The sequence below is a fragment of the Papaver somniferum genome, chromosome 2, assembly GCF_003573695.1.
Source record: "Papaver somniferum cultivar HN1 chromosome 2, ASM357369v1, whole genome shotgun sequence".
NCBI classification, from domain to species: Eukaryota; Viridiplantae; Streptophyta; class Magnoliopsida; order Ranunculales; family Papaveraceae; genus Papaver; species Papaver somniferum.
In genome coordinates this window covers 120,976,060-120,998,928 of record NC_039359.1, presented here as the reverse complement: position 1 = coordinate 120,998,928, position 22,869 = coordinate 120,976,060, and the positions used below count along the sequence as shown (strand labels likewise).

General features: G+C 37.1%; 1 protein-coding gene across 1 annotated transcript; it reads left to right on the top strand.

Annotated features, from left to right (window-relative positions):
- Positions 1-19,853: 19,853 nt before the first annotated feature.
- On the top strand, positions 19,854-22,624 carry LOC113353867 (microspherule protein 1-like). The gene is made up of 2 exons (XM_026597339.1): positions 19,854-19,992; positions 21,782-22,624. Exons 1-2 carry the CDS (start codon positions 19,924-19,926, stop codon positions 22,064-22,066), a joined length of 354 nt encoding a protein of 117 aa, XP_026453124.1. The 5' UTR covers positions 19,854-19,923; the 3' UTR covers positions 22,067-22,624.
- Positions 22,625-22,869: the final 245 nt, after the last annotated feature.

The window sequence follows — 22,869 nt, the reverse complement described above, 5'->3', positions numbered from 1 at the left end:
TCCAAATCTAAGGATGTTGCGTTCAAAGCACTAAAAGACATAAAATTACTTGATAAAAGTAAAAAATGTGTATATCTCTGGAGAAGATCATTCTGAGACAGATTCATCAGATGAAGATCTTGACAAATCGGTCTCGATGATAACAAGACAGTTTAGAGATCTTCTATTGAAGAGAAGTAAACGGTTCTCCGGAGATAAGGCAAAAGCATCAGTCAAACCTCATAATCTTATTCCTCCTAAAAACAGGGACACAGATGAAACTGATGACAAGGATATGCCTCAATGCTTTAAGTGTAAAGGTTTTGTTCATTTTGCTAACGAGTGCCCAAACCATAGAAAATACACTGGGAACAAAGGTCTTGCTGCGACACTTGATGATATGTATGACAATTATGATTTTGATGAAGAAAAAAAAATCAAGTGTTGCTCTTCTATGTGAAAATATTGTTTTTGATAATTGTAGCAATACATACACCAATCTTGATAATCTTTTAGAATAGAGCCCAATCAAGATGGAAGAATCAATTGACCCTTTTTTTGGAAACCTTTTGTTTAATGTTTCAGGATCTACCTTGTGCCTAGCAGCTTGCGTTTCAAACGCGCCTGAATCATCTTTTGAGTTGACATGCTCATATTGTTCTCTCAAGGGACATGAGTTTTCAAAGTGTTTCAAATACAAACACAAGATGAGATATTTCAACAAGCTTCAACGAAAAGCAGATCGTCTAGCTACCAAGCTTAAACTAGAGGAGAAAACAACCTAGGTATGTAAGATCTTATCTTCCTCGAATAGATTGATTTCCAAAGATTGATATAGGCCATTAGAGAAGAAAACATGGTTTAAACATACGGAAAGGAAGGGTTCCATGAATTCCAACCAAAAGGGTCATGGTGGACAAATTGTTGTTCACCACAGCCCAACTTGATTGTGTTGTCTTGTGCATCTTGTCTCATGTGCCTGTTCAAAAGAGACAAGATCTTCAATACCTCAGGCTTCAAAAAATAAATTTTTTTAGTTTTGTTTTTAGCTTTGAAATTGATTGGTTTTGGAATTCCTCCATATCACTGTTGACATTGGAAGAGACCTTCTTGCAAAAAAAAGAGGGTTATTATCGACAATTCCACTTTCTATAGGGTTGTGAGTTAGACGTGTACGAACCTGTTTAAAGGTTTCAAACACCTACATTACTTTTTCCTTTTCTGATACTCTTTATTTCTTAAGACTGTTTGTTGAGGTTTGATTGTGAACTCCTCTCACAAAAACCGTGCTTTCATGGATACTCCAAGCACCATGTCTTCTGATGGGAAAGATATCAATATGATTGTTAATCCATCAATAACTAAGGAAAAACTCGTAGGTATATTCCTGGGAGACGGATTTATCTATTACCATAGACTTTTTTGTGTGATAAAGATTTGTTTATTAAAGTCTTCGACTTTGGATCGTAGCAACTCTTAGTTGTGGGTGAGATCATCTAAGGGAATCAAGTACGTAGCATCCTGTTGGGATCAGAGGCGTAGGATCATAACTGTACCTTGGATCAGTGTGAGATTGATTGGGGTTCAACTACAGTCCTTACCGAAGTTAGTTTGGAGTAGGCTAGTGTCTGTAGCGGCTTAATACAGTGTATGTTCAATCTGGACTAGGTCTCGGGGTTTTTCTGCATTTGCGGTTTCCTCGTTAACAAAATTCTGATGTCTGTGTTATTTCTCTTCTGCATTATATTTTGTTATATAATTGAAATATCACAGGTTGTGCGTTGTTCAATCAATTAGAATATCCGACCTTTTGGTTATTGATTTAAATTGATTGACACTTGGATATTGGTCTTTAGTACCATCCAAGTTATCTCTCTAGTATTTGATAAAGACTCGCATATTTCTATTTGCTTGAGTATATATCAAATCGAGAGATAGAGATATAAACTCTTTGATATACTTTTATCTAGATTGAATCTGACTGTCTAGTTGATTCTCTAGAAAGTATGTTGGAGTTTGTCCATACAGATTGCTAAGCGAAATATTGGGTGTGGTTGTTGTACCCCCACTTTTTCAATTGGTCAGAGCAGGCAAACACGTTTAAGACCTCACAAGTCTGTGTTTGTAGCGATCTGACTCTATTAACGTACCACCTGTCTTCGATGACTCTAATTACTTATGATGGAAAATTGATATGCGAAATTTTCTTCAAGCGCGTTATTTTCAATCATGGGTATATGTTGTTAATGGTTATGATCCTCCCGTTGTGGCTGTTGGAGATGTAAACGTTCCCAAACCTATTGGTGAATACAACCCTGCTGAGATACTTGTTGCAAAGCAAAATTCCGATGGTTTAAATGCGATCATACATGCCATTACCCCAAATCTTCAGTACCATGTGACTAATTGCACTAAGTCACAAGAAGCTTGGGATATCTTGGAAACCGTATTCGAAGGTAACTCCAGTGAAAAGGAATCTAGGCTTCAAAACCTTAATTCCGATTGGGAAAACCTTCGTATGGCAGATGAAGAAACATTTGATGAGTTTAAACACAAAGTGTCTGAAATTGTTAATGCATCTTTTGCATTGGGTAAGACTATTACTGAAAAGGACATTGTGATGAAAATTCTCAGATCGTTGCCATCCAGATACGATTCTAAGAAGCATGCCATCGTTGAGGGAAATAACCTTGATAATCTCTCCAGAAATACGCTGGTTGGGAAGCTTAAGATCTTTGATCACGAACATTCATCCAAAACTAAGAATGTTGCGTTCAAAGCACAAAAGGACACTAAATTACTTGATAAGAGTAAAAAAGTGTATATATCTGAAGATGATCAATCAGAGAGAGATTATTCAGATGAAGATCTTGACAAGTCAGTCTCGATGATCACAATACAGTTTAGGGATATTATGTTGAAGAGAAGTAAACGGTTCTCCAGAGATAAGCTTAAAGCATCAGTTAAACCTCATAATCGTATTCCTCCTAAAAACAGGGAAACAGATGAAACTGATGATGAGGATATGCCTCAATGCTTTAAGTGTAAAGGATTTGGTCATTTTGAAAACGAGTGCCTAAACCGTAGAAAATACGCTGGGAACAAAGGCCTTGCTGCAAAGCTTGATGAAATGTCTGACAGCTATGATTCTAATGAAGACGAGAAATCAAGTGTTGCACTTCTTTGTGAAAATATTGATTTTGATAACTGTAGCAATACATACATCAATCTCAATATTCTTTGAGAAGATAATTCAACTAATCTGGAAGAAAAAATTGACCCATTTCTTGGAAACTCTGTTTGTAATGTTTCAGGTTCCACCATGTGTCTAACTGCGTGCACATCTCAGAAGCCTGATTTTTATCCAAGTTTGACGTGTTCGTATTGTTCTTTTAAGGGTCATGAACTATCAAGGTGTTACAAGTACAAACACAAATTGAGGCACATCAACAAACTTCAACGAAGAGCAACTCATTTAGCAAGAAAGCTTAAACTTGCTCAGAAGACCGCTGAGGTATGTATGATCTTATCTTCGTCTATGAAGTCAGTTTCCGAGGATAAACCAAGACCATTAGAGAAGAAAATATGGTAGAGTCGGTTTGATAGACAGAAGTCTGAGGGTTCCTCTCATGAGGAAAATGGTGGACAAATTGTTGTTCACCACAACGCAATTTAATTGTGTTGATTGATTAAAATCTTGTCTCATGTGCCTGATCAAAAGAGACAATGATTTTGTACCTCTCGGGCTTTAGGAAAAGTTTTCTTTCTTTTTCTTAGTTTTTGTTCTTCCCTGTTTATCAACAAAGGAGGGTTATTATCGACAATTCGACTCTTTATAGGGTTGTGAGTTGGACGTGTATGAACCTGTTTAAAGGTTTTTATACCCGACATTCCTTTTTCCTTCCTCAAAATCTCTTTTTATCTCAAGACTACTTGTTGAGTTCAATTTGTGATTTCCTCTCACAAACCCATACGTATGGATACTCCAAGCATGATGTCTTCTGATGGCAAAGATGTTAGTATGATTGTTAAGCCATCAATCATGAAGGAAAAAGAAAAATCTCTGTTATCTCCTACCTTGAAAAGAAAAAGAAGGAATGTGAGGAAGCCAAGAGTCGTTCCTTCAAACTCTCAGAAGTTTTCTGGTGTTCTTGAAGAGTTGAAGGAGATGCGAAAGGAGATTCAACAAATAAAGGCTTTTGTGTATAAGACTCATGAGATTCAGAAGGCCCTGGTTTGACAACATCAGCCGAGAAGGTTTATTGATATAAACTCCTACCTTAATGAACCTTATATCCCGATGGCTGTTGACGACAAGGAGTTCGGGGATGATAAAGAATTCTTTAAAGGTCTTATTGCCTAGTAAATCTTCTATTTTCTTGTTTTTATTAGAAGAATAACTAAAGTTTGGAATAGCCATTATTGTGATTACACATAGCTATGTCCAACGTCTTCATTTTCATATTTTTAGATTTATTGGTTTAAATTCTAAACTTGTTTGGAAGATGATTTTTGCAGTATTAATCTTTATGATTTTATATATTGCAATATTGTTATGGGATTTGTATGTTTACGTCCGTCAACTTGACTATCCCATATCTTGTCAAAAGTAAAGTCTTTCGTATGTCGATATGCATGTATTGATAAAAGAATGAATAGACTTTTGAAAAATACAAAAGTTAAGCCTATTATGTCAATTACTGATGGAAGATAGGTTAAAATCTTTTGTTTTCAAGGATTATGTCTACTGAATGATTATGTCTATTGAATATCGTTATGCGAATAGTGATGAAAAATAGAATGAATCCTTGTGTATTCCGCAGTAATTGATCTTCCTTGATCCATATTTTATGTATTACTGTGAGGCTCCGTAAAGTGTCTTATGTTGAGCATTGAACGACCAAGTTGATTATTCTTATGATTAGCTATGTTGTTGTTCCGTGAGGTACTTTATGTCGAGCATATTCAGCTAAATTAATCATCTTGTTTGGTTATTTAGTTGTTGCTCCGTAAGTTTTCTTATCTCGAGCACGACCAATTAAATTGACTATTTTTGTGATTAGTTTAATTGTGCATTTTGATTAGATTAATTATGAGTTCTCTTGTGATTAATCTAATTGTATATTTTAAGTCTGCATAAGTTCACTTATGCTGAGCACTTGTCGATTAAATTAATCATGGGTTCTCTTGTGGCTAGTTTAATTGAATATTTTGGATTCAAATTCATACTTGTATGTGATTTGTTATGTCCAAAGAAATCCTTCTTTTCTTTCGAAATTAAGGTCGCTCTTGTTGTTCTTCCGGGAATGACATTTTATGGGGGAGAGTTCTTTTGAACTTGTGCTTAATTGCCAAATCTTTGTGGGGAGTGCGACTGTGAAATATTTTAGGGGTTATCTTGTATCTTTACAAACTCCTTGATGAATGCATTTAGCTTCGGATTTATGATAACATCTAAATAAGATGATATACCTTTGCTTTCTTTTGGTCAAGAAATGTCTCTTTCGGGAATTTCATTAGGATCTCGTTCTTGTACCTTTGCAAATTTTATTGACAAAAAGGGGGAGAATGAATATGTAGTTCACACTACAAATACATATGGTTTTCGGATCATTATGTAATGGGTGGGGTGGGGTGGGTGGGGTTGGGGGGGGGGGTGTTTCCATGTGATATGGAGTATTGACTAAGGGGGAGTGGTACATATCACCATAGTATTGTTGTTGAAGTTGTGATACAATTGGACTTTGACGCTGTGTAATGATACTATGACACTGTATAACAATGATTGAGAACTATTGTTTTCTCGTTGTTATAGCTACGAATTTTCAACAACGATGATGCTAAACTTACAACCTTTGGGATCATTGGAGTACTTGGAAGTGACGAAGATTTCGAGTAATGTTGAAGATTTGGCATGTGGAATAGGAGCTACAAAAGTTAATTTATTTATTTTTTGTATTCCATATGTATTAATAGTTTTGTCACTAAAATTGACAAAGGGGGAGATTGTTAGAGCATTGCTCGGTCGAACTCGCATGTGTTACTATCTCAAGCATGTTTTTCAATTTTAGTGATCAAAACTATATAGCTAAAGGTCTCGGACTAGGATAGAAAGTGTAGTTGAGCTCAAGACTCCATGGAAATCATCATACAAGACGAAGGACTACTCAAGGAACTGGTGGATCTTCATCGACAAAAAGGTATGTGGAGACTTGAACTTATCTGTCACTCCAAAGTCTATATATTCTATCTCCTACCCTTGCGACAAAAGTCGTGCTGATATATAGACTTTCATTATACACATTTGCTATTTCGAGCCGAGTTTAACTCGCCTATTGATGAGTGCTAAAAAGTGCATATTTCTATATATTTTTCTTGGCATTTAACTCATCTTTTGTGCATTAATTCTACATTTTATCCCATATTCTGTATTTTCATTGTTTTCAAGAATAAATATTTTTCTTAATTAATTTTGCATTTTTAGGTAATAAATAAAGTTTGGATGAATAGCAGAGCGGAAAAGAGCAGAAAAGTAGTGAAAAGCCGGGAGGAATTACACAAGGAAGCCGCGAAGAATGTTGTGCACAAGACCAAAAGGCTAGAAGTGGGCTTGAAGAAGAAGAATTGTCCTTAAAGAAGATATGGGATTGGCATACCCAAGGCCCAAAACCCTTACTCAAACACATTTCCACTATCCAAGCCCGTCTCGGATTTCAGCCGTCAGATCGAAGCAGTTCAGCATCCTACGGTCGCTCCATCATCGCACATCAAACTCCGAAGCCCCCGCTTTACATCGCAACGCCCATCTCCATCTTGGGTCGTCCGTTTTGCTACATCCCTTCATCCGACGGTCGCTCCACGCTTACCTCCGTATCGCCGTTGGATCCACCTACCATCTTCACATCCGACGGATCTCCTCGCTGCGCATCAACTTCAGATGATTCCGCTCAACACCTTAGCCATCAAACCCATCGACCCAAAACAAACACCCACCTTCTTCTTCCCCAAAACTCACTTCCCCCAAATTTCTCCTCTTCCCCCGACCATGGCAGACACTGCCATGTCTGCTCCGCCGTCTCCATCTCCACCACGACCACAAGGACACCACCACCATCACCTACCTCTTCCCTAGTCGTGTCTGTCTTGTTCTTAGCATTAATTTTTGATGCTACCAAGAAGACAAACATAGCTAGGGTTTCACAGTGGAGAGAAGAAGGAAATTGGAGCAGCGTTCGAGTAGAGGATTAGCAGAGGGGACATACCCAAAGCATGGGTCGAGCTCAATTCAGGAAATTGGTGAGAGAATTTGATTTTCCCCAAAAAATTAGGGTTTCGAATTAGGGTTTTATATTTTGTTGTAAGCTATAAAAGGGAAGTGATGTAGGATGTAAAAGTTGTTCTTGGTTAGCCGAGAAACCCCCTAATTGGGTTAATTTAATTTGATTTCACTGTTAATTTTTAGGGTTCTTCTTTTGCAATTTTCATTCACTGTTTAGTAGTTTAAATGTGTGTTGTTCCTGTTAATCATGTTTAGTTCCATTGTAGTGTTAATTATGTTCTGAGTTCACTGTTGAGGCTCAGATGAAACCTTAGTGCACTAATGAATGATGAATTGCTAGGAAGGCCTGTTTTGCTTGAGTAATGGGAAGAAGTTGGTGCTCTGATATGCCTGTGATTGACTGTGCTTTCAAAAGACAGTCAATGCTAGGGACAAATCAGTGAGCAAGCTGATTCTCTTCCCATTCTAGTTGGATGCTTAAGTTTTTGCATTGTTTAGCTAGGACACAAGGTGGATTCTAAGCCTTAGCTTAGCCACAACTGCAACCTCCTCTCTGCCCTTGGCTCATAGCCTTGGTTTACTTCAATACCATTGCTTCACATCATCTTCACTGCCACCTTTCTTTTACCACTTTCTTTTGTAACTTACTTTGCTTCGTTGGCACTTTGCCACTGTTAACAATCACCATTTCACTGCCATTGTATATGCTTCCATTGTTTCATTGTCTTTACCACTGTCACTTTAGTGTTTTTGTCTCACTGTTTTCTTATTCACTTCATCTGTTTTCTTTCTCTGTTTCTTTTCTGTTTTCATTTCACTGTCACTCTTTGATACACTATATCTTTGTTACTCTTCACTACTGTTTCTTTACCTTCACTGTTCTTTCTTTGCCATTGTTTTTTTGTCCTTCCTGGTTTGTTCTCTGTTTCTTTGTCATTGTAGACTGTTAGGTTAAGGCCAAAAGCCCAGCTCATTGCTAGGGTGAAGCAAAAGCCCAGACCACTGTTAGGGTGCCCAAGGCTCAGTTCAGTCCATCTGTAGTCCAAAGGCCCAAAGCCCAGTTCATTCTTATAGAATAAAGCCAAAGCACAAACTCAATCAAGAGCCCAGTGCACTTCAAAACCAAAGCCAAGACCACTGTGCCTAGAAGTTACCAAACCCCAATAGCAACTTAGAAGCCCAAAATAGCTACACACTCCAAACACACCCAGTCCCTGTGGATTCGACCCGTACTTGCACGAGCTACAACTGACGACCGTGCACTTGCGGTATTACTGTAGGCCCCCGTTTTTATTTCACTTCAATTTTATACGCTTTCCCGGGTCCACCAAGTTTTTGGCGCCGCTGCCGGGGACTGGTGATGTGTTTTTCTTGTATTTTTATTAGCTATTTTTGCATTTTACTGCTTTGCATCTGCATCTGCTTCACTTCATTTGCTGTTGGACCTGCTGTTCTGAACCTGTTTTCCTCTGCTGGGACGCCACCAAGGAAAAGAACCAAAGCCCAACTGGGTTTTTGCAACAATATCAGAGCAGCTGGGCTGTGCTTAAAAGGTAACCCATTTAAGAGAACCCGAATTGTGGGCTTCCAATTTTTAATTGTGGGCTTGTAATATTAAAGCCAATTTTTGGGATTTTTATTTTCTGTTGGGTTTGTAATTAATTTCTGTGGGCTTGTATTTAATTTTTGTGAGCTTGTTTAATTTGGACTTGTATTTTGTATTCTGGGTTTTTAAACCCAGCTGAGCTTGTAACTGATCACGCTAGGTTAACTCGTTAGTGGGCCGAGTACCCAAATTCTAGGCCGAGATTTTGGACTCAGTTTCACCAAACGTTTTCAAACCAGCTGAGCCAAAGCAAACACAAAACCAACAGTGGGCTTGCTCCCATTCAAAAACCAAATTTTATTTTCTGTTAAAAAAAAAAAAAAAAAAAAAAAAAAAAAAAAAAAAAAAAAAAAAAAAAAAAAAAAAAAAAAAAAAAAAAAAAAAAAAAAAAAAACCAAAATTTTGCTCCTAATTTCAAAAACCAAAACTTTTCTCCCATTCAAAAACCAAATTTTACTTGCTCCCATTTTAACAACCAAATTTTTTCTTCTCTATCCCATTAAAACCAAACTTGCTCCCAAATTTTAAAAAACCAAAAAAAATGTCTCCCACCAAAACCAAATTTTTCCCAAAAATCCAAACCCTTTAAAACCAAATAGTGGGCTTTGTGTCTTTTCAATATGGGCCAACCTAGTGCTCTCCATGAATACATGTATCCCACAATAAAAATTCCATTATCATGTATTGTATTACCTCAAACCAATACCCCTTTTAAAATAAATGCAAGCATGATACAAATACTTCCTATATTTCGAGGGTTCGATTCTGAGAACCCCTATACTCATGTAAGAGAGTTTGAACAAATTGTCGGACTATGCAACCTGATCATATGTCCGAAGACTCTCTGAAATTGCGTTTGTTTACATTTTCTCTAAAGGAAAGGGCCAAAACATGGTTTTACGGTTTGAGACCACAATCAATCAACACTTGGGACCAACTCACAGATCTATTTTTCAAAAAATTCTTTCCACATCATAGGACCATCGCTATTCGTCAAAGTATCAATTGTTTTGTCCAATTGGATGAGGAAACTGTTTTTAACTATTTTGAACGTTTTAATGATTTGTTGAGCGAATGTCCACACCATGGATTTGAGAAGTGGAGACTTGTCGCTATCCTCTATGAGGGACTATACTTTAAATCTCGAGCCATGGTTGAGTGTATGTGTAATGGTGAATTTCTTGATAAAACTGTGGATGATGCATGGAAATTTTTAGCTGAGATTGCAGAGAAAACCCGTCATTGGGAATCCATTAGGGAAACTGAGACACTGTCACATGATATTGGTGGTAATGAATTGAACTTTGGAAATAGCATGTCTAGTCCTTCTCATGTGTATGATATTGAATATGAACCTAATCTAGAGGAACATGAGTTGACTAATGACACCACAACTGCTAATAGGGACAAGTATGCATATTACTATGATGATGATGATGATGATGTTATGTTAGAAGAACATGTCTATGCTGAAAATGTTATGGAACCTTTGGGTTCAAATACATTAGGCTTCTCTGCCCCGACCTTCATGAATGATGTTTCTTCTAGTATTCCATATACATGTGATGTTGATACTGATTTTGAGCATGTGCATCTGTCCTATGGAGATGACTTAGGTAATATAGAATCTTCTGTTGACACTAATATGCATGAAAATATAATTGTTGTGTCTGATTCTCTACCTGGGTCACGTTGTGATGTTTCCACTGATTTGCCGATGCATGAGAATAATTCTTCTGATGATTCTGATTTGTGTGAGCATGGAAAGCATGTTGTGACACGTGTAGAAGACTTAGGAGATGTTGATGTGATTAGTAATGATGTGCCTATCGTCCTACATAAGTCACAATCTGATGGCCTTCCACCCAACCTAGATTTGGTTTGTACCCATATTGTCAAACCGACTTTTCTGAGAGTCCCTAATCTAGGATTGGAACTGTGTGCTTCCCAAGTCCTCTTGGACTATTTTGCATCTAAGTATAATATCTTTGAGGAGCCACAGTTGGAATTAGCATGTTTGCCCGTCCCTAGCACAGTTCATTTCGAGCTAGACCTTGTGCATGATGAACCCCCGAAACTGCGCGATTTTGTTTTCAAAATTATATCTTCTGTAAAATCCAGGTTTGGGGGTAGCTCATTTTGTTTCACAGCTTCACTTGCATGCCTATCATATTATTATTGTGTGAAGCTGTTGAAACCTCTACACTTTGTCTTTTGGGTTGATCCTCAACTCTTTAGATTCTTAGTGTATGGTGAATTTTTGTATATAATCCAGTAGATAAAATTTCTTAAAAACCTTTTTGTTCCTTTTGTATATATTTTGCTAATCCAATATGATCTCGGCTGACATATGTTGGATTCTTGCCTTGAATAACGGAGTTCTAATATTGCTTTCGCCGAAATCGGGTATTCTCTTTCCTTTTTCTCTACTCAACATGATCCTCTTCATATGTTGTATTATAATTTTGTTCATATTTTGAAACATTGAGGACAATGTTTAGTTTAGGTTTGGGGGTGAAAATTAGATACTTTGATAATATGCCATAATTGAAAACAAGAACTCCTTCTTTTTGAAAAAAATGAAAAAAATAAAAAAAAAAAAAAAAAAAAAAAAATTGAAAAAAAAAAACATAAAAATGGAGCTCATTTACCTTGAAATGTTGACTCTTGTGCAAATATGTAATTATTAGGAGTCTTAGTCTAGATATTTAGGCACCCTGATTCTAGCACAATTCACATAGTGATAAGAAATTTGCACGCGCACGATCTACCAATACATGTATAGCCTCGATCTTCAAGGTGTTTGATAGGAAGTCACGATTTCCAATCACTTTAGAATACTGAACGAAACTTGACTAGCTTGTTCTTTGGTTGGTTGGGATAGAAGATGGAGGTTACATTAAGAAAGACAACCATCGAATTTAACTGGGTGCATCAAAAAGGGCTACCTCTTGCAAAGTGTCATGTAATCTTTTGTTTCCTTTTGTATGTGTATCAAAAGTGTTTCATTTTCCAAAAAAAAAAAAAAACGATGTATATATTCAGAAAAAAAAATAAAAAAAAAAATCAAGTATTTATCAATTCCATCATCTCTTGTTCCAAAAATAAAAGAGAGTAGTCAATGTAAATAAGAGTCATGTAAAGAGTCATTTTGTTGTTTCATTGTAATAAGCAAGGAGGGTGTATGCCATTGATGTACAACGCGAGTAATTGTGAAATACCTCCAACTCATTCACAATTCTCGTAAAGTCCGGACAGCTAGCTAGATTTCGACCTTGGTTCTTAGCCTGAAAAACTATCTCTTGGTGATTAGTAGTCATAACATCCGATCTTTATTTACACATGTGTAGATACACTTTACACTCTTATCACATGTCCTTATTTGTTATCAGTGCTAGGATTGTGCCTTCGATAGCTAGATTGACATCTCCATTTTGCTGTGAGCTTAACTGACTTGCACATGTCACATTTGATGGAATCTGAGCTTATATTTTGACCTAGAACTTTGTAGGTACGTTCTAAGCAAACCTTCACGAGACTTCAACTCGTCCACTAGGGACACTTAGTGGTTTAAAAGGCTTAGTTCATACGCTAAATGCATTCGAGAGACCAGCGACAGTGGTATAGGTAGGATTTCCTTAGTTTTGTTTTACTTGAGGACAAGTAAAATTCAGGTTTGGGGGTATTTGATGAGTGCTAAAAAGTGCATATTTCTATATATTTTTCTTGGCATTTAACTCATCTTTTGTGCATTAATTCTACATTTTATCCCATATTCTGTATTTTCATTGTTTTCAAGAATAAATATTTTTCTTAATTAATTTTGCATTTTTAGGTAATAAATAAAGTTTGGATGAATAGCAGAGCGGAAAAGAGCAGAAAAGAGCCGGGAGGAATTACACAAGGAAGCCGCGAAGAATGTTGTGCACAAGACCAAAAGGCTAGAAGTGGGCTTGAAGAAGAAGAATTGTCCTTAAAGAAGATATGGGCTTGGCATACCCAAGGCCCAAAACCCTTACTCAAACACATTTCCACTATCCAAGCCCGTCTCGGATTTCAGCCGTCAGATCGAAGCAGTTCAGCATCCTACGGTCACTCCATCATCGCACATCAAACTCCGAAGCCCCCGCTTTACATCGCAACGCCCATCTCCATCTTGGGTCGTCCGTTTTGCTACATCCCTTCATCCGACGGTCGCTCCACGCTTACCTCCGTATCGCCGTTGGATCCACCTACCATCTTCACATCCGACGGATCTCCTCGCTGCGCATCAACTTCAGATGATTCCGCTCAACACCTTAGCCATCAAACCCATCGACCCAAAACAAACACCCACCTTCTTCTTCCCCAAAACTCACTTCCCCCAAATTTCTCCTCTTCCCCCGACCATGGCAGACACTGCCATGTCTGCTCCGCCGTCTCCATCTCCACCACGACCACAAGGACACCACCACCATCACCTACCTCTTCCCTAGTCGTGTCTGTCTTGTTCTTAGCATTAATTTTTGATGCTACCAAGAAGACAAACATAGCTAGGGTTTCACAGTGGAGAGAAGAAGGAAATTGGAGCAGCGTTCGAGTAGAGGATTAGCAGAGGGGACATACCCAAAGCATGGGTCGAGCTCAATTCAGGAAATTGGTGAGAGAATTTGATTTTCCCCAAAAAAATTAGGGTTTCGAATTAGGGTTTTATATTTTGTTGTAAGCTATAAAAGGGAAGTGATGTAGGATGTAAAAGTTGTTCTTGGTTAGCCGAGAAACCCCCTAATTGGGTTAATTTAATTTGATTTCACTGTTAATTTTTAGGGTTCTTCTTTTGCAATTTTCATTCACTGTTTAGTAGTTTAAATGTGTGTTGTTCCTGTTAATCATGTTTAGTTCCATTGTAGTGTTAATTATGTTCTGAGTTCACTGTTGAGGCTCAGATGAAACCTTAGTGCACTAATGAATGATGAATTGATAGGAAGGCATGTTTTGCTTGAGTAATGGGAAGAAGTTGGTGCTCTGATATGCCTGTGATTGACTGTGCTTTCAAAAGACAGTCAATGCTAGGGGCAAATCAGTGAGCAAGCTGATTCTCTTCCCATTCTAGTTGGATGCTTAAGTTTTTGCATTGTTTAGCTAGGACACAAGGTGGATTCTAAGCCTTACCTTAGCCACAACTGCAACCTCCTCTCTGCCCTTGGCTCATAGCCTTGGTTTACTTCAATACCATTGATTCACATCATCTTCACTGCCACCTTTCTTTTACCACTTTCTTTTGTAACTTACTTTGCTTCGTTGGCACTTTGCCACTGTTAACAATCACCATTTCACTGCCATTGTATATGCTTCCATTGTTTCATTGTCTTTACCACTGTCACTTTAGTGTTTTTGTCTCACTGTTTTCTTATTCACTTCATCTGTTTTCTTTCTCTGTTTCTTTTCTGTTTTCATTTCACTGTCACTCTTTGATACACTATATCTTTGTTACTCTTCACTACTGTTTCTTTACCTTCACTGTTCTTTCTTTGCCATTGTTTTTTTGTCCTTCCTGGTTTGTTCTCTGTTTCTTTGTCATTGTAGACTGTTAGGTTAAGGCCAAAAGCCCAGCTCATTGCTAGGGTGAAGCAAAAGCCCAGACCACTGTTAGGGTGCCCAAGGCTCAGTTCAGTCCATCTGTAGTCCAAAGGCCCAAAGCCCAGTTCATTCTTATAGAATAAAGCCAAAGCACAAACTCAATCAAGAGCCCAGTGCACTTCAAAACCAAAGCCAAGCCCACTGTGCCTAGAAGTTACCAAAGCCCAATAGCAACTTAGAAGCCCAAAATAGCTACACACTCCAAACACACCCAGTCCCTGTGGATTCGACCCGTACTTGCACGAGCTACAACTGACGACCGTGCACTTGCGGTATTACTGTAGGCCCCCGTTTTTATTTCACTTCAATTTTATACGCTTTCCCGGGTCCACCACCTATCTATTTCTCAAAATATGTTTTGGTAAGCTTTCGCTTTAGCCAAATTCATCTTTACCTAGTGACGAATGTCATGTTATGTTTCAATCACTTTGGAAATTGCTCTGACGAAAAATGGTCTGTGAATAACGGTTATATAACGTTCTCTGAGAATGTTTCAATGATTGAAACGAGAGTTTAGACTACATAACTATTGGTAGGATATAAGCATTGTTGTTGAAACACAAATATATATAAATCCTTATTCCTTGAACTAAAGTTTGCGAACTTTGTTGATCAAGAGAAACGGAATATGGCGTGAACCAAGTACGCAAACTCAGTCCGTGAACTGGCGGAAGTTCTCAACCCGAGAATTTCTGCTGGAGTTTGTGAACTCCTTCCATGAGCTTAAGTCCGCGAACCCAGTCCACGAACTTGAGCTGGTTATATCTAAAACCGATTGTTCTTGAACTCATGTTTATATAAACTAAGGAATGCTTTTGCAAACCATGGCTATAAAGTTCATGAACCTATTCGAGTGAATCAAACCGTTTTTGCTTCGATTTTGTCTTGTGTAGTTACATAAGATCTAAGCAATTGAACAACTCTCTAACTAGTTCATTTGAGTCATTTGAACTAGTTATGGTGAAGAAGAATATGGTGGATATGAAAGTGATCATATGGCTAACCATTTGGTTAACTATTGTTGAACCAACAAATGTTAATGTTTGGGAAAGGTTCGTAAACCCAAAATTGGACATTTCATTTCTGTGTAACAAGCTAAGTTTTCGATCCAACGGTTGAGAAATATTAGCTTGAATCTAATCAAGTTTTCATCTAACTGTGAATATTGAATGCTTTGTTACCAAGCTAACATTGATTTCAAACCCTGATTTGAAAGACTATATAAGGGAGAACTCTAGCAACTGGGAAACCTAATCCCCATACCTTACGTGTGATACTAGTTGCATAGCTAGAGTCGATTCTCCTTTAACCTTTGGTTTCTTCTTCTAAAACCAGGTTAACGACTTAAAGACTTCATTGGGATTGTGAAGCCAGACCGATACTACTTTTCTTGTAGTTGTGTGATCTGATCTTGCATCTTCTATCGTTACGAGTACGATTGTAATAATTGGCTCGAGATTTATATCTCCGATAGGCAAGATAGAAAAGTAATCACAAACACTTCGTCTCATTGTTTGTGATTCCACAATATCTTTTTTCGCTGCGTCGATTAGGATTATTGTGAGGTGATTGATAATATTGGGTTGTTCTTCGGAAATATAAGTCCAGTTTATTAATTGGTTCCTGTTCACCTTGATTTACCAAAAGAGGGAACAAAACTCGTAGGTATATTCCTGGGAGACGGATTTATCTATTACCATAGACTTTTCTGTGTGATACATATTTGTTTATTAAAGTCTTTGACTTTGGGTCGTAGCAACTCTTAGTTGTGGGTGAGATCAGCTAAGGGAATCAAGTACGTAGCATCCTGCTGGGATCAGAGGCGTAGGAGCATAACCGTACCTTGGATCAGTGTGAGATTGATTGGGGTTCAACTACAGTCCATAACGAAGTTAGTTTGGAGTAGGCTAGTGTCTGTAGCGGCTTAATACAGTGTATGTTCAATCTGGACTAGGTCCCGGGGTTTTTCTGCATTTGCAGTTTCCTCGTTAACAAAATTCTGGTGTCTGTGTTATTTCTTTTCCGCATTATATTTTGTTATAATTGAAATATCACAGGTTGTGCATTGTTCAATCAATTAGAATATCCGACCTTTTGGTTGTTGATTTAAATTGATTGACACTTGGATATTGGTCTTTTAGTACCATCCAAGTTATCTCTCTAGTATTTGATAAAGACTCGTAGATTTCTATTTGCTTGAGTATATATCAAATCGAGAGATAGAGATATAAACTCTTTGATATACTTTTATCTAGATTGAATCTGACTGTCTAGTTGATTCTCTAGAAAGTATAATGGATTTTGTCCATACAGATTGTTAAGCGAAATATTGGGTGTGGTTGTTGTACCCCCACTTTTTCATTCAACCAATACTTTATTGAGGCATAAAAATGTAAATCCAAACTCTTTTATAGAATGATCGACTTAATATAATATAAAATTTGAACTAAAATCTATTTCTTATGTTTTTACAAAATAAGTTAAAATTAAAATGCGATAGTAACTCTTTTACAAAAACGTATATAGTTATCTTAATAGGGTGCTTGGGTACACCTTGAAATGCTATTTTTATCATAAGTTAGTTTGGGAACTTACTTATAAAATCCACAAAGAAGAAAAACTATTTTTTGTGAAGCAAGCTATTTTTGCTTCCCAAACACCTCGGGAAATCGAATCTTTACCCTTCTATATCATGAATGATGGAGAATATTCTTTCAATTCCTTAGCACAAAAATAAACAATTCTAGAGAAGTGTAACAAGTTGCAAGGAAGTGCTACTCCACTAGTCATCTAGTGACTCGAAATTATTCAGTTAGACTTAGTCTTATGGGCTAGATTAGCAGAAAAGTGTCGTACTTCAAAGAAAAAAGTGTGGTCTATTTGTTAACACTAGTTCTCTCTCCTAGCATGTGCTCGCAGTTTAACTAGCAGTGAGATTGAAGCGCTGAACGGTTCAGCGCGGAAGAAATGACCTTTTCGCTGAATGGTTCAGCGTTGAACGAATATTCCAGGGCATCTGCGCTGAACTGTTCAGCGCCATACACAGGCGATGTTCCATTCAACACTGCACAATACAACGCTTGACCCTTTTTTTTCCTACACCACTTTTACACCACAACGGCTATTTTTTTTTTAAATTTTAAATTTTTAAATGTTCCCTTTTTTCCTACACCTAGTTTACATCACCAACGGCTATGTTTTCAAATTTTGAATTGTGAAATGTTTGACAATTTATTTTAATGGTTGTTTGTTTCAAAATTTGAAAACTTACCAAAGTAAGGGAAATATTTTGTTACATTGCAAAACAAGGTTACAATGCTTTTTTGAAGAAATTTAAAAAGTACATTGAAATTTAAACAACTTAAAAAATAAAAAAGTACATTGAAATTCAAATCCTACTTCTAAATAACTTAAACAACTTGATTAAAAATGAACTTCTAAATAACTTAAATCGTTACTAATATATCACTTTAATTTAGGGGATCGGTGGTAATCCATTATGAACCAAAATCTCGTTCTTTCATAGTTTGTAGAGGGGTTTCTACCATTCCTCTACTTCATTTAAGTTTTGGCGTAGGATCTTCAGTCCGCTTCCCTTTGTTGTATTTGTGTCAAGATTGTAGAGTTTTCCATGTGTTTTTTGAGGTACTCTTCCTCTGTTTCATACTTGGAAACCCTTTGTTCTTGTTATTTTTCAAGACGTTCGATGAGCTTATCCATTTTGTCATCTTCTCTCTGGGATGCTTTAACCTCACAGGTCTTTTCTTTGCATTATCTCTTCCTGCACTTCTAGCATAATCTGTTTGTTCGAAAAACCGTATTCTACGAGATATGTCTGAGGTTTCAGAATTATGAGTAGATGATGAGCTACCAAACACTGCCATATCCTCCAAATCTTCATCCATAGATACTGGAACGGAAGTATCAGGTTCATTCCCTTGAGTATGTTGACTGTATTGAATAGGTTGCGAGGAAGTACCAGCTCCATCATCATTATCATCATCATTGTAATCGGGTTGATAAGTACTTCCGCTACAATCCGACTACCATCCGAGATTGAAGCGAAGTTCAACCCGAATACAATCCTGAGGTGAATAATGATGATGAAGCTGGGACTTCCGCCCAACCTACTCAAGACAGTCAACATACTCAAGGCAATGAACCTGATACTTCCGCTCCAGTATCTATGGATGAAGATTTGGAGGATATGGCAGTGTTTGGTAGCTCATCTTCTAATCATAATTCTGAAACCTCAGACATATCTCGTAGAAGACGCTTTTTCGAACAAACAGATGATGTTAGAAGTGCAGGAAGAGATAACGCAAAGAAAATGACTCGTGCGGCTAAAGCATCGCAAAGAGCAGATGACAAAATGGATAAGCATATCGAACTTCTTGAAAAATCACAAGAACGAAGGGTTGCCAAGTAAGAAATAGAGGAAGAGTACCTCAAGAACCACATGTAAAACTCTACAATCTTGGCACAAACACAACAAAGAGAAGTTGAATTGAAGATCCTAAAGGGAAGTTGACTTGAAGATCCTACTTCAAAACTTGAATGAAGTCGAGGAATGGGAGAAACCCCTCTACAAACTATGGAAGAACGAGATTTTGGTCTGTAATGGATTACCACCAATCCCCTAAATTAAAGTGATATATTAGTAATAATTTAAGTTATTTAGAAGTTCATTTTTAATTAAGTTATTTAGAAGTAGGATTACAATTTCAATGTACTTTTTTACTTTTAAAATTATTTTAACTTCAATGTACTTTTAAAATTTCTTCAAAAAAGCATTGTAACCTTGTTTTGCAATGTAATGAAAGATTTCCCTTACTTTGGTAAATTTTCAAATTTTGAAACAAACAACCATTGGAACAAATTGTCAAACATTTCACAATTTGAAATTTGAAAACATAGCCGTTGGTGGTGTAAACTAGGTCTAGGAAAAAAAAGGAACATTTAAAAATTCAAAATTAGAAAAAAAAAATATCCCTTGTGGTGTAGGAAAAAAAAACGGTCAAGCGTCGTATTGTGCAGCGCTGAGGCGGAGCGCTGAATGGAACAACACATGTGTCTGGCGCTGAATAGTTCAGCGCAGATGTCCTGTAATATTCGTTCAGCGCTGAACCATTCAGCGAAAAGGTAATTTTTTTTCGCGTTGAACCATTCAACGGTTCAATCTTGCTGCTAGTTGGATTGCGAGCACATGGTAGGAGAGAGAACCATTATTAACAAATAGACCGTATTTTTTTGAACTGCAACACGTTTCTGCTAATCCAACAGCTCAATCTAGCTCATTGGAGTTAGTCTTATATCTGTCTTTTCCTAGACGATAAATCCGATAACAAAAAACTGAGTTATAGAGAGAAAGAGAGTGTGTGGATAGTAGACTGTAGAGAGACTAAGGAACGAAGGAGGAAGAAATTGTAGGTTTTCAGACATGGGAGCTTTGGCTCCAATCTCTCCATGGATTCCTGAAGATGATCTCTTACTAAAGAATTCTGTCGAGGTAATAACCCTCTTTTCCATCTCTCTCTTACCTCCAATTTTCATTTTGTTTTTCAAAATTCGGAATTTCCACTTTCCCCTTTTACATATCTTTTTTTGTTCTAATAACGGCTATAAATATAGAAGAACACAGGTTTACTTCAAAATCAGGCCAAATTTTTGATTGAACGACTCTCTTAACTGATCCTTGTTATTTTCAGTGAATTAAATTTGGTAAAGCATTTGACATGGGAGCTTTGTAGATTTTCCCCTAGAAGTAATTTTTTTTCCTTAGAAGTAATTCGGTAGACTAAAATTCTTCAAAGTTGAGATCAAGTAAGTTCGTGAAAAGGCGGAATTCTTGGGTAGCTAACAGTTCAGGTATGGGTATAGGTCAGTCATATCAAGCTAGGGTTACAAATGAGTTGCATAATTTAGAAAATGTGCGTTTATCTGATTAAAGAGACTTCTAAACTACCTTAGAGTTGATAGGGATTTGAGGACATTTTCTCGAATTTTTTTTTTTTTTTTTTGAAGCTGGAAATTTCATTGATTAAATGTCAGAGATTACATGTTTGGCATCCTCATTTAGCTGAAATAAGATGTCATCAGGGATGGACAGAATCCATACACTACTTAAGCAAGAAACTCTAGCTAACTTTGCTAATCTATCTGCAACCTTATTTTTTTCCTTTGGCACATAAATGCATTGCCAGGAAACATTATTCTTAAGAATTCTTTTAATGTCTAAGATTAAAAAACGAATTCTCCAATCTGAGTTGAAGTCTTCTTTGTTTACCGCATCAGCAACCAATTGAGAGTCCATTTCAAAAACCACCTTATCCAACCTCATATCTTCTGCCCATTGTATAGCTTCTCGTAATCCTTTGCACTCCACTTGCTCTGGACTCAGAGCTGATTCTAGGAAGATGCATTTGGAGTCCCTGTGAGTACCTGCAAAATCACGTAAGATTAGACCAATCCCACCTGTTTTTAAAGAGTAATTAAAAGAACCATCTACATTAATTTTATGAATTCCTATAGGAGGAGGACTCCAATGCAAATTTAATTTGTTTAGGAACTGAAGGTATAGAGGTGTCCTGTTTTGTCTTCAAGAGCTCTATTTCTTTTTTACTTCGATGAATGATTGTGTCTGGAGTTATCTTCCAACCTTTGAACACATTATCACACCTTGCGGACCATATACATTTTCTCGAAGTTGGTAAGGTAAAATTTGACCATCAAATAAGTTTTGTAGTTTTTTGTTCATTTGTTATCAAATGTTACCTGGAATGTTGAAGGGAGAAAAAAATATATTTCTTTTAATCAATGCAGCAGTTATCTGTAGAAAATTTGATTTGTGCATCTCCTGAATCTTGAGTTACTGAAAAAAATTTACACCCTCTGTTTTTTGAAAAAGAGATACTATCACTTTTTCAATTTGGCATATTTTTCAAAAACAGAGGTAGTATAACTGCAACTTATAAAACCTCAGTGTAGCGGTTTATAAAATTTGTGGACTTTACCTTGTCCAGTGTAGGGCTATCAGTTTGTTTCACAATTCTTGTCAGTCTCCTTGGATCTAGTCATGACTATCCAGTATTCACAAGTACATATGATAATTTATTAAATTTGAGTCCAACTTGTTGCTGAAAGCCTGTGACATATCATTGCACACTTATGTCAAGGAACAGTTTCAACACTGTCCAAGAGTGGTATAGTGGTATATTTGATTATATGTATTCCACATTTCTGCCTGTGTTATTTGTTTCCGGATGTTTTGCCTCAAGTTTGATGATGTTTTGTTGCAGGATGGGGCTTCAATGGAAGCACTTGCTAAAGGAGCAGTCCGGTTCTCTCACCGATTTACACTTCATGAACTGCAAGAGCGGTGGTATTCTCTCCTCTATGATTCAGTTTTTTCGGAACATGCTTCTATTCGTATGGATGAGATTCAGAAATATACGTCCAATCTTTCCTCAAAATCCGAAAAAGTTGGTGTTTCCAAAGGTTCTGAATGGGTTTCCGGGAAAAGGAAAGAAGAAAGTATTCGCGGCCTTTATTATGCTATGCGGAAGAGAATTAATTTGTACTAAACCTTGCAGTTCTATGGAGTTAACTTACCTTGTTGCACCTAGTCTTAATAAATGCATAAATGCACTGGTAATGGAGAAGTATGCCAAGACGAGTTCAGACATCCCAAGGAGCAACATAATGATAGATGTGTGATTGAGGATCATATTACAGAAGTCTTTGAACTTCAGGATTCAGATTTTGAGGTGGTTCGTCAAGCTATTCTATAAATTGCTCACGAGGACAATGTCGAAGGCAACATTCATCAGAACACCGATGCCTTTTATTATGGACATATGGGTTCACTTGAAGGCGATCTTCCAGATGGAATAATGGATAGAGACTGCTTATATGGATTTTCATAAAATATACTGAAGTAGTAGGAAATGATACTTGAAGTCAATGGTGGTGGGTTTGGCGGGAGAAAAGATAGGAATGATGGAAGAAATATGATTTTTACGCATAAATTTTGGATTTTTTTTCTAATGTCGCTTAAATTCAGTTTGTTTTGCGAATGTCACTTGCTTGATCTTTGCGAATGTCGATGTCGCTTGCTTGATATTTGTGAGTGTCGCTTGCTTGAATGTCGATGTCGCTTGCTTGATCTTTGTGAGTGTCGCTTGCTTGATCTTTGGTCTGGTTAGTTTCTTCGTCGGCCCCCACTGCTACAACAGTAGTTGCTAATTTGGCTAGTTTACCTAAATTTGAAATGGATACAGGTTCTCTCCTGCCAATGATATCAAACAAGCAAACATACTACCATAAACTAATCAAGCAAAAATATTTTCCAACCACCAACGTGTTCCCAATAAATTCTCTGATTCAG

Excerpts from the sequence above, each read along its gene's own strand:
- LOC113353867 (XM_026597339.1), top strand. The coding sequence starts at position 19,924 with ATGGGAGCTTTGGCTCCAATCTCTCCATGGATTCCTGAAGATGATCTC. Across the intron at positions 19,993-21,781 it reads TACTAAAGAATTCTGTCGAG|GATGGGGCTTCAATGGAAGC; the intron begins GTAATAACCCTC and ends GTTTTGTTGCAG.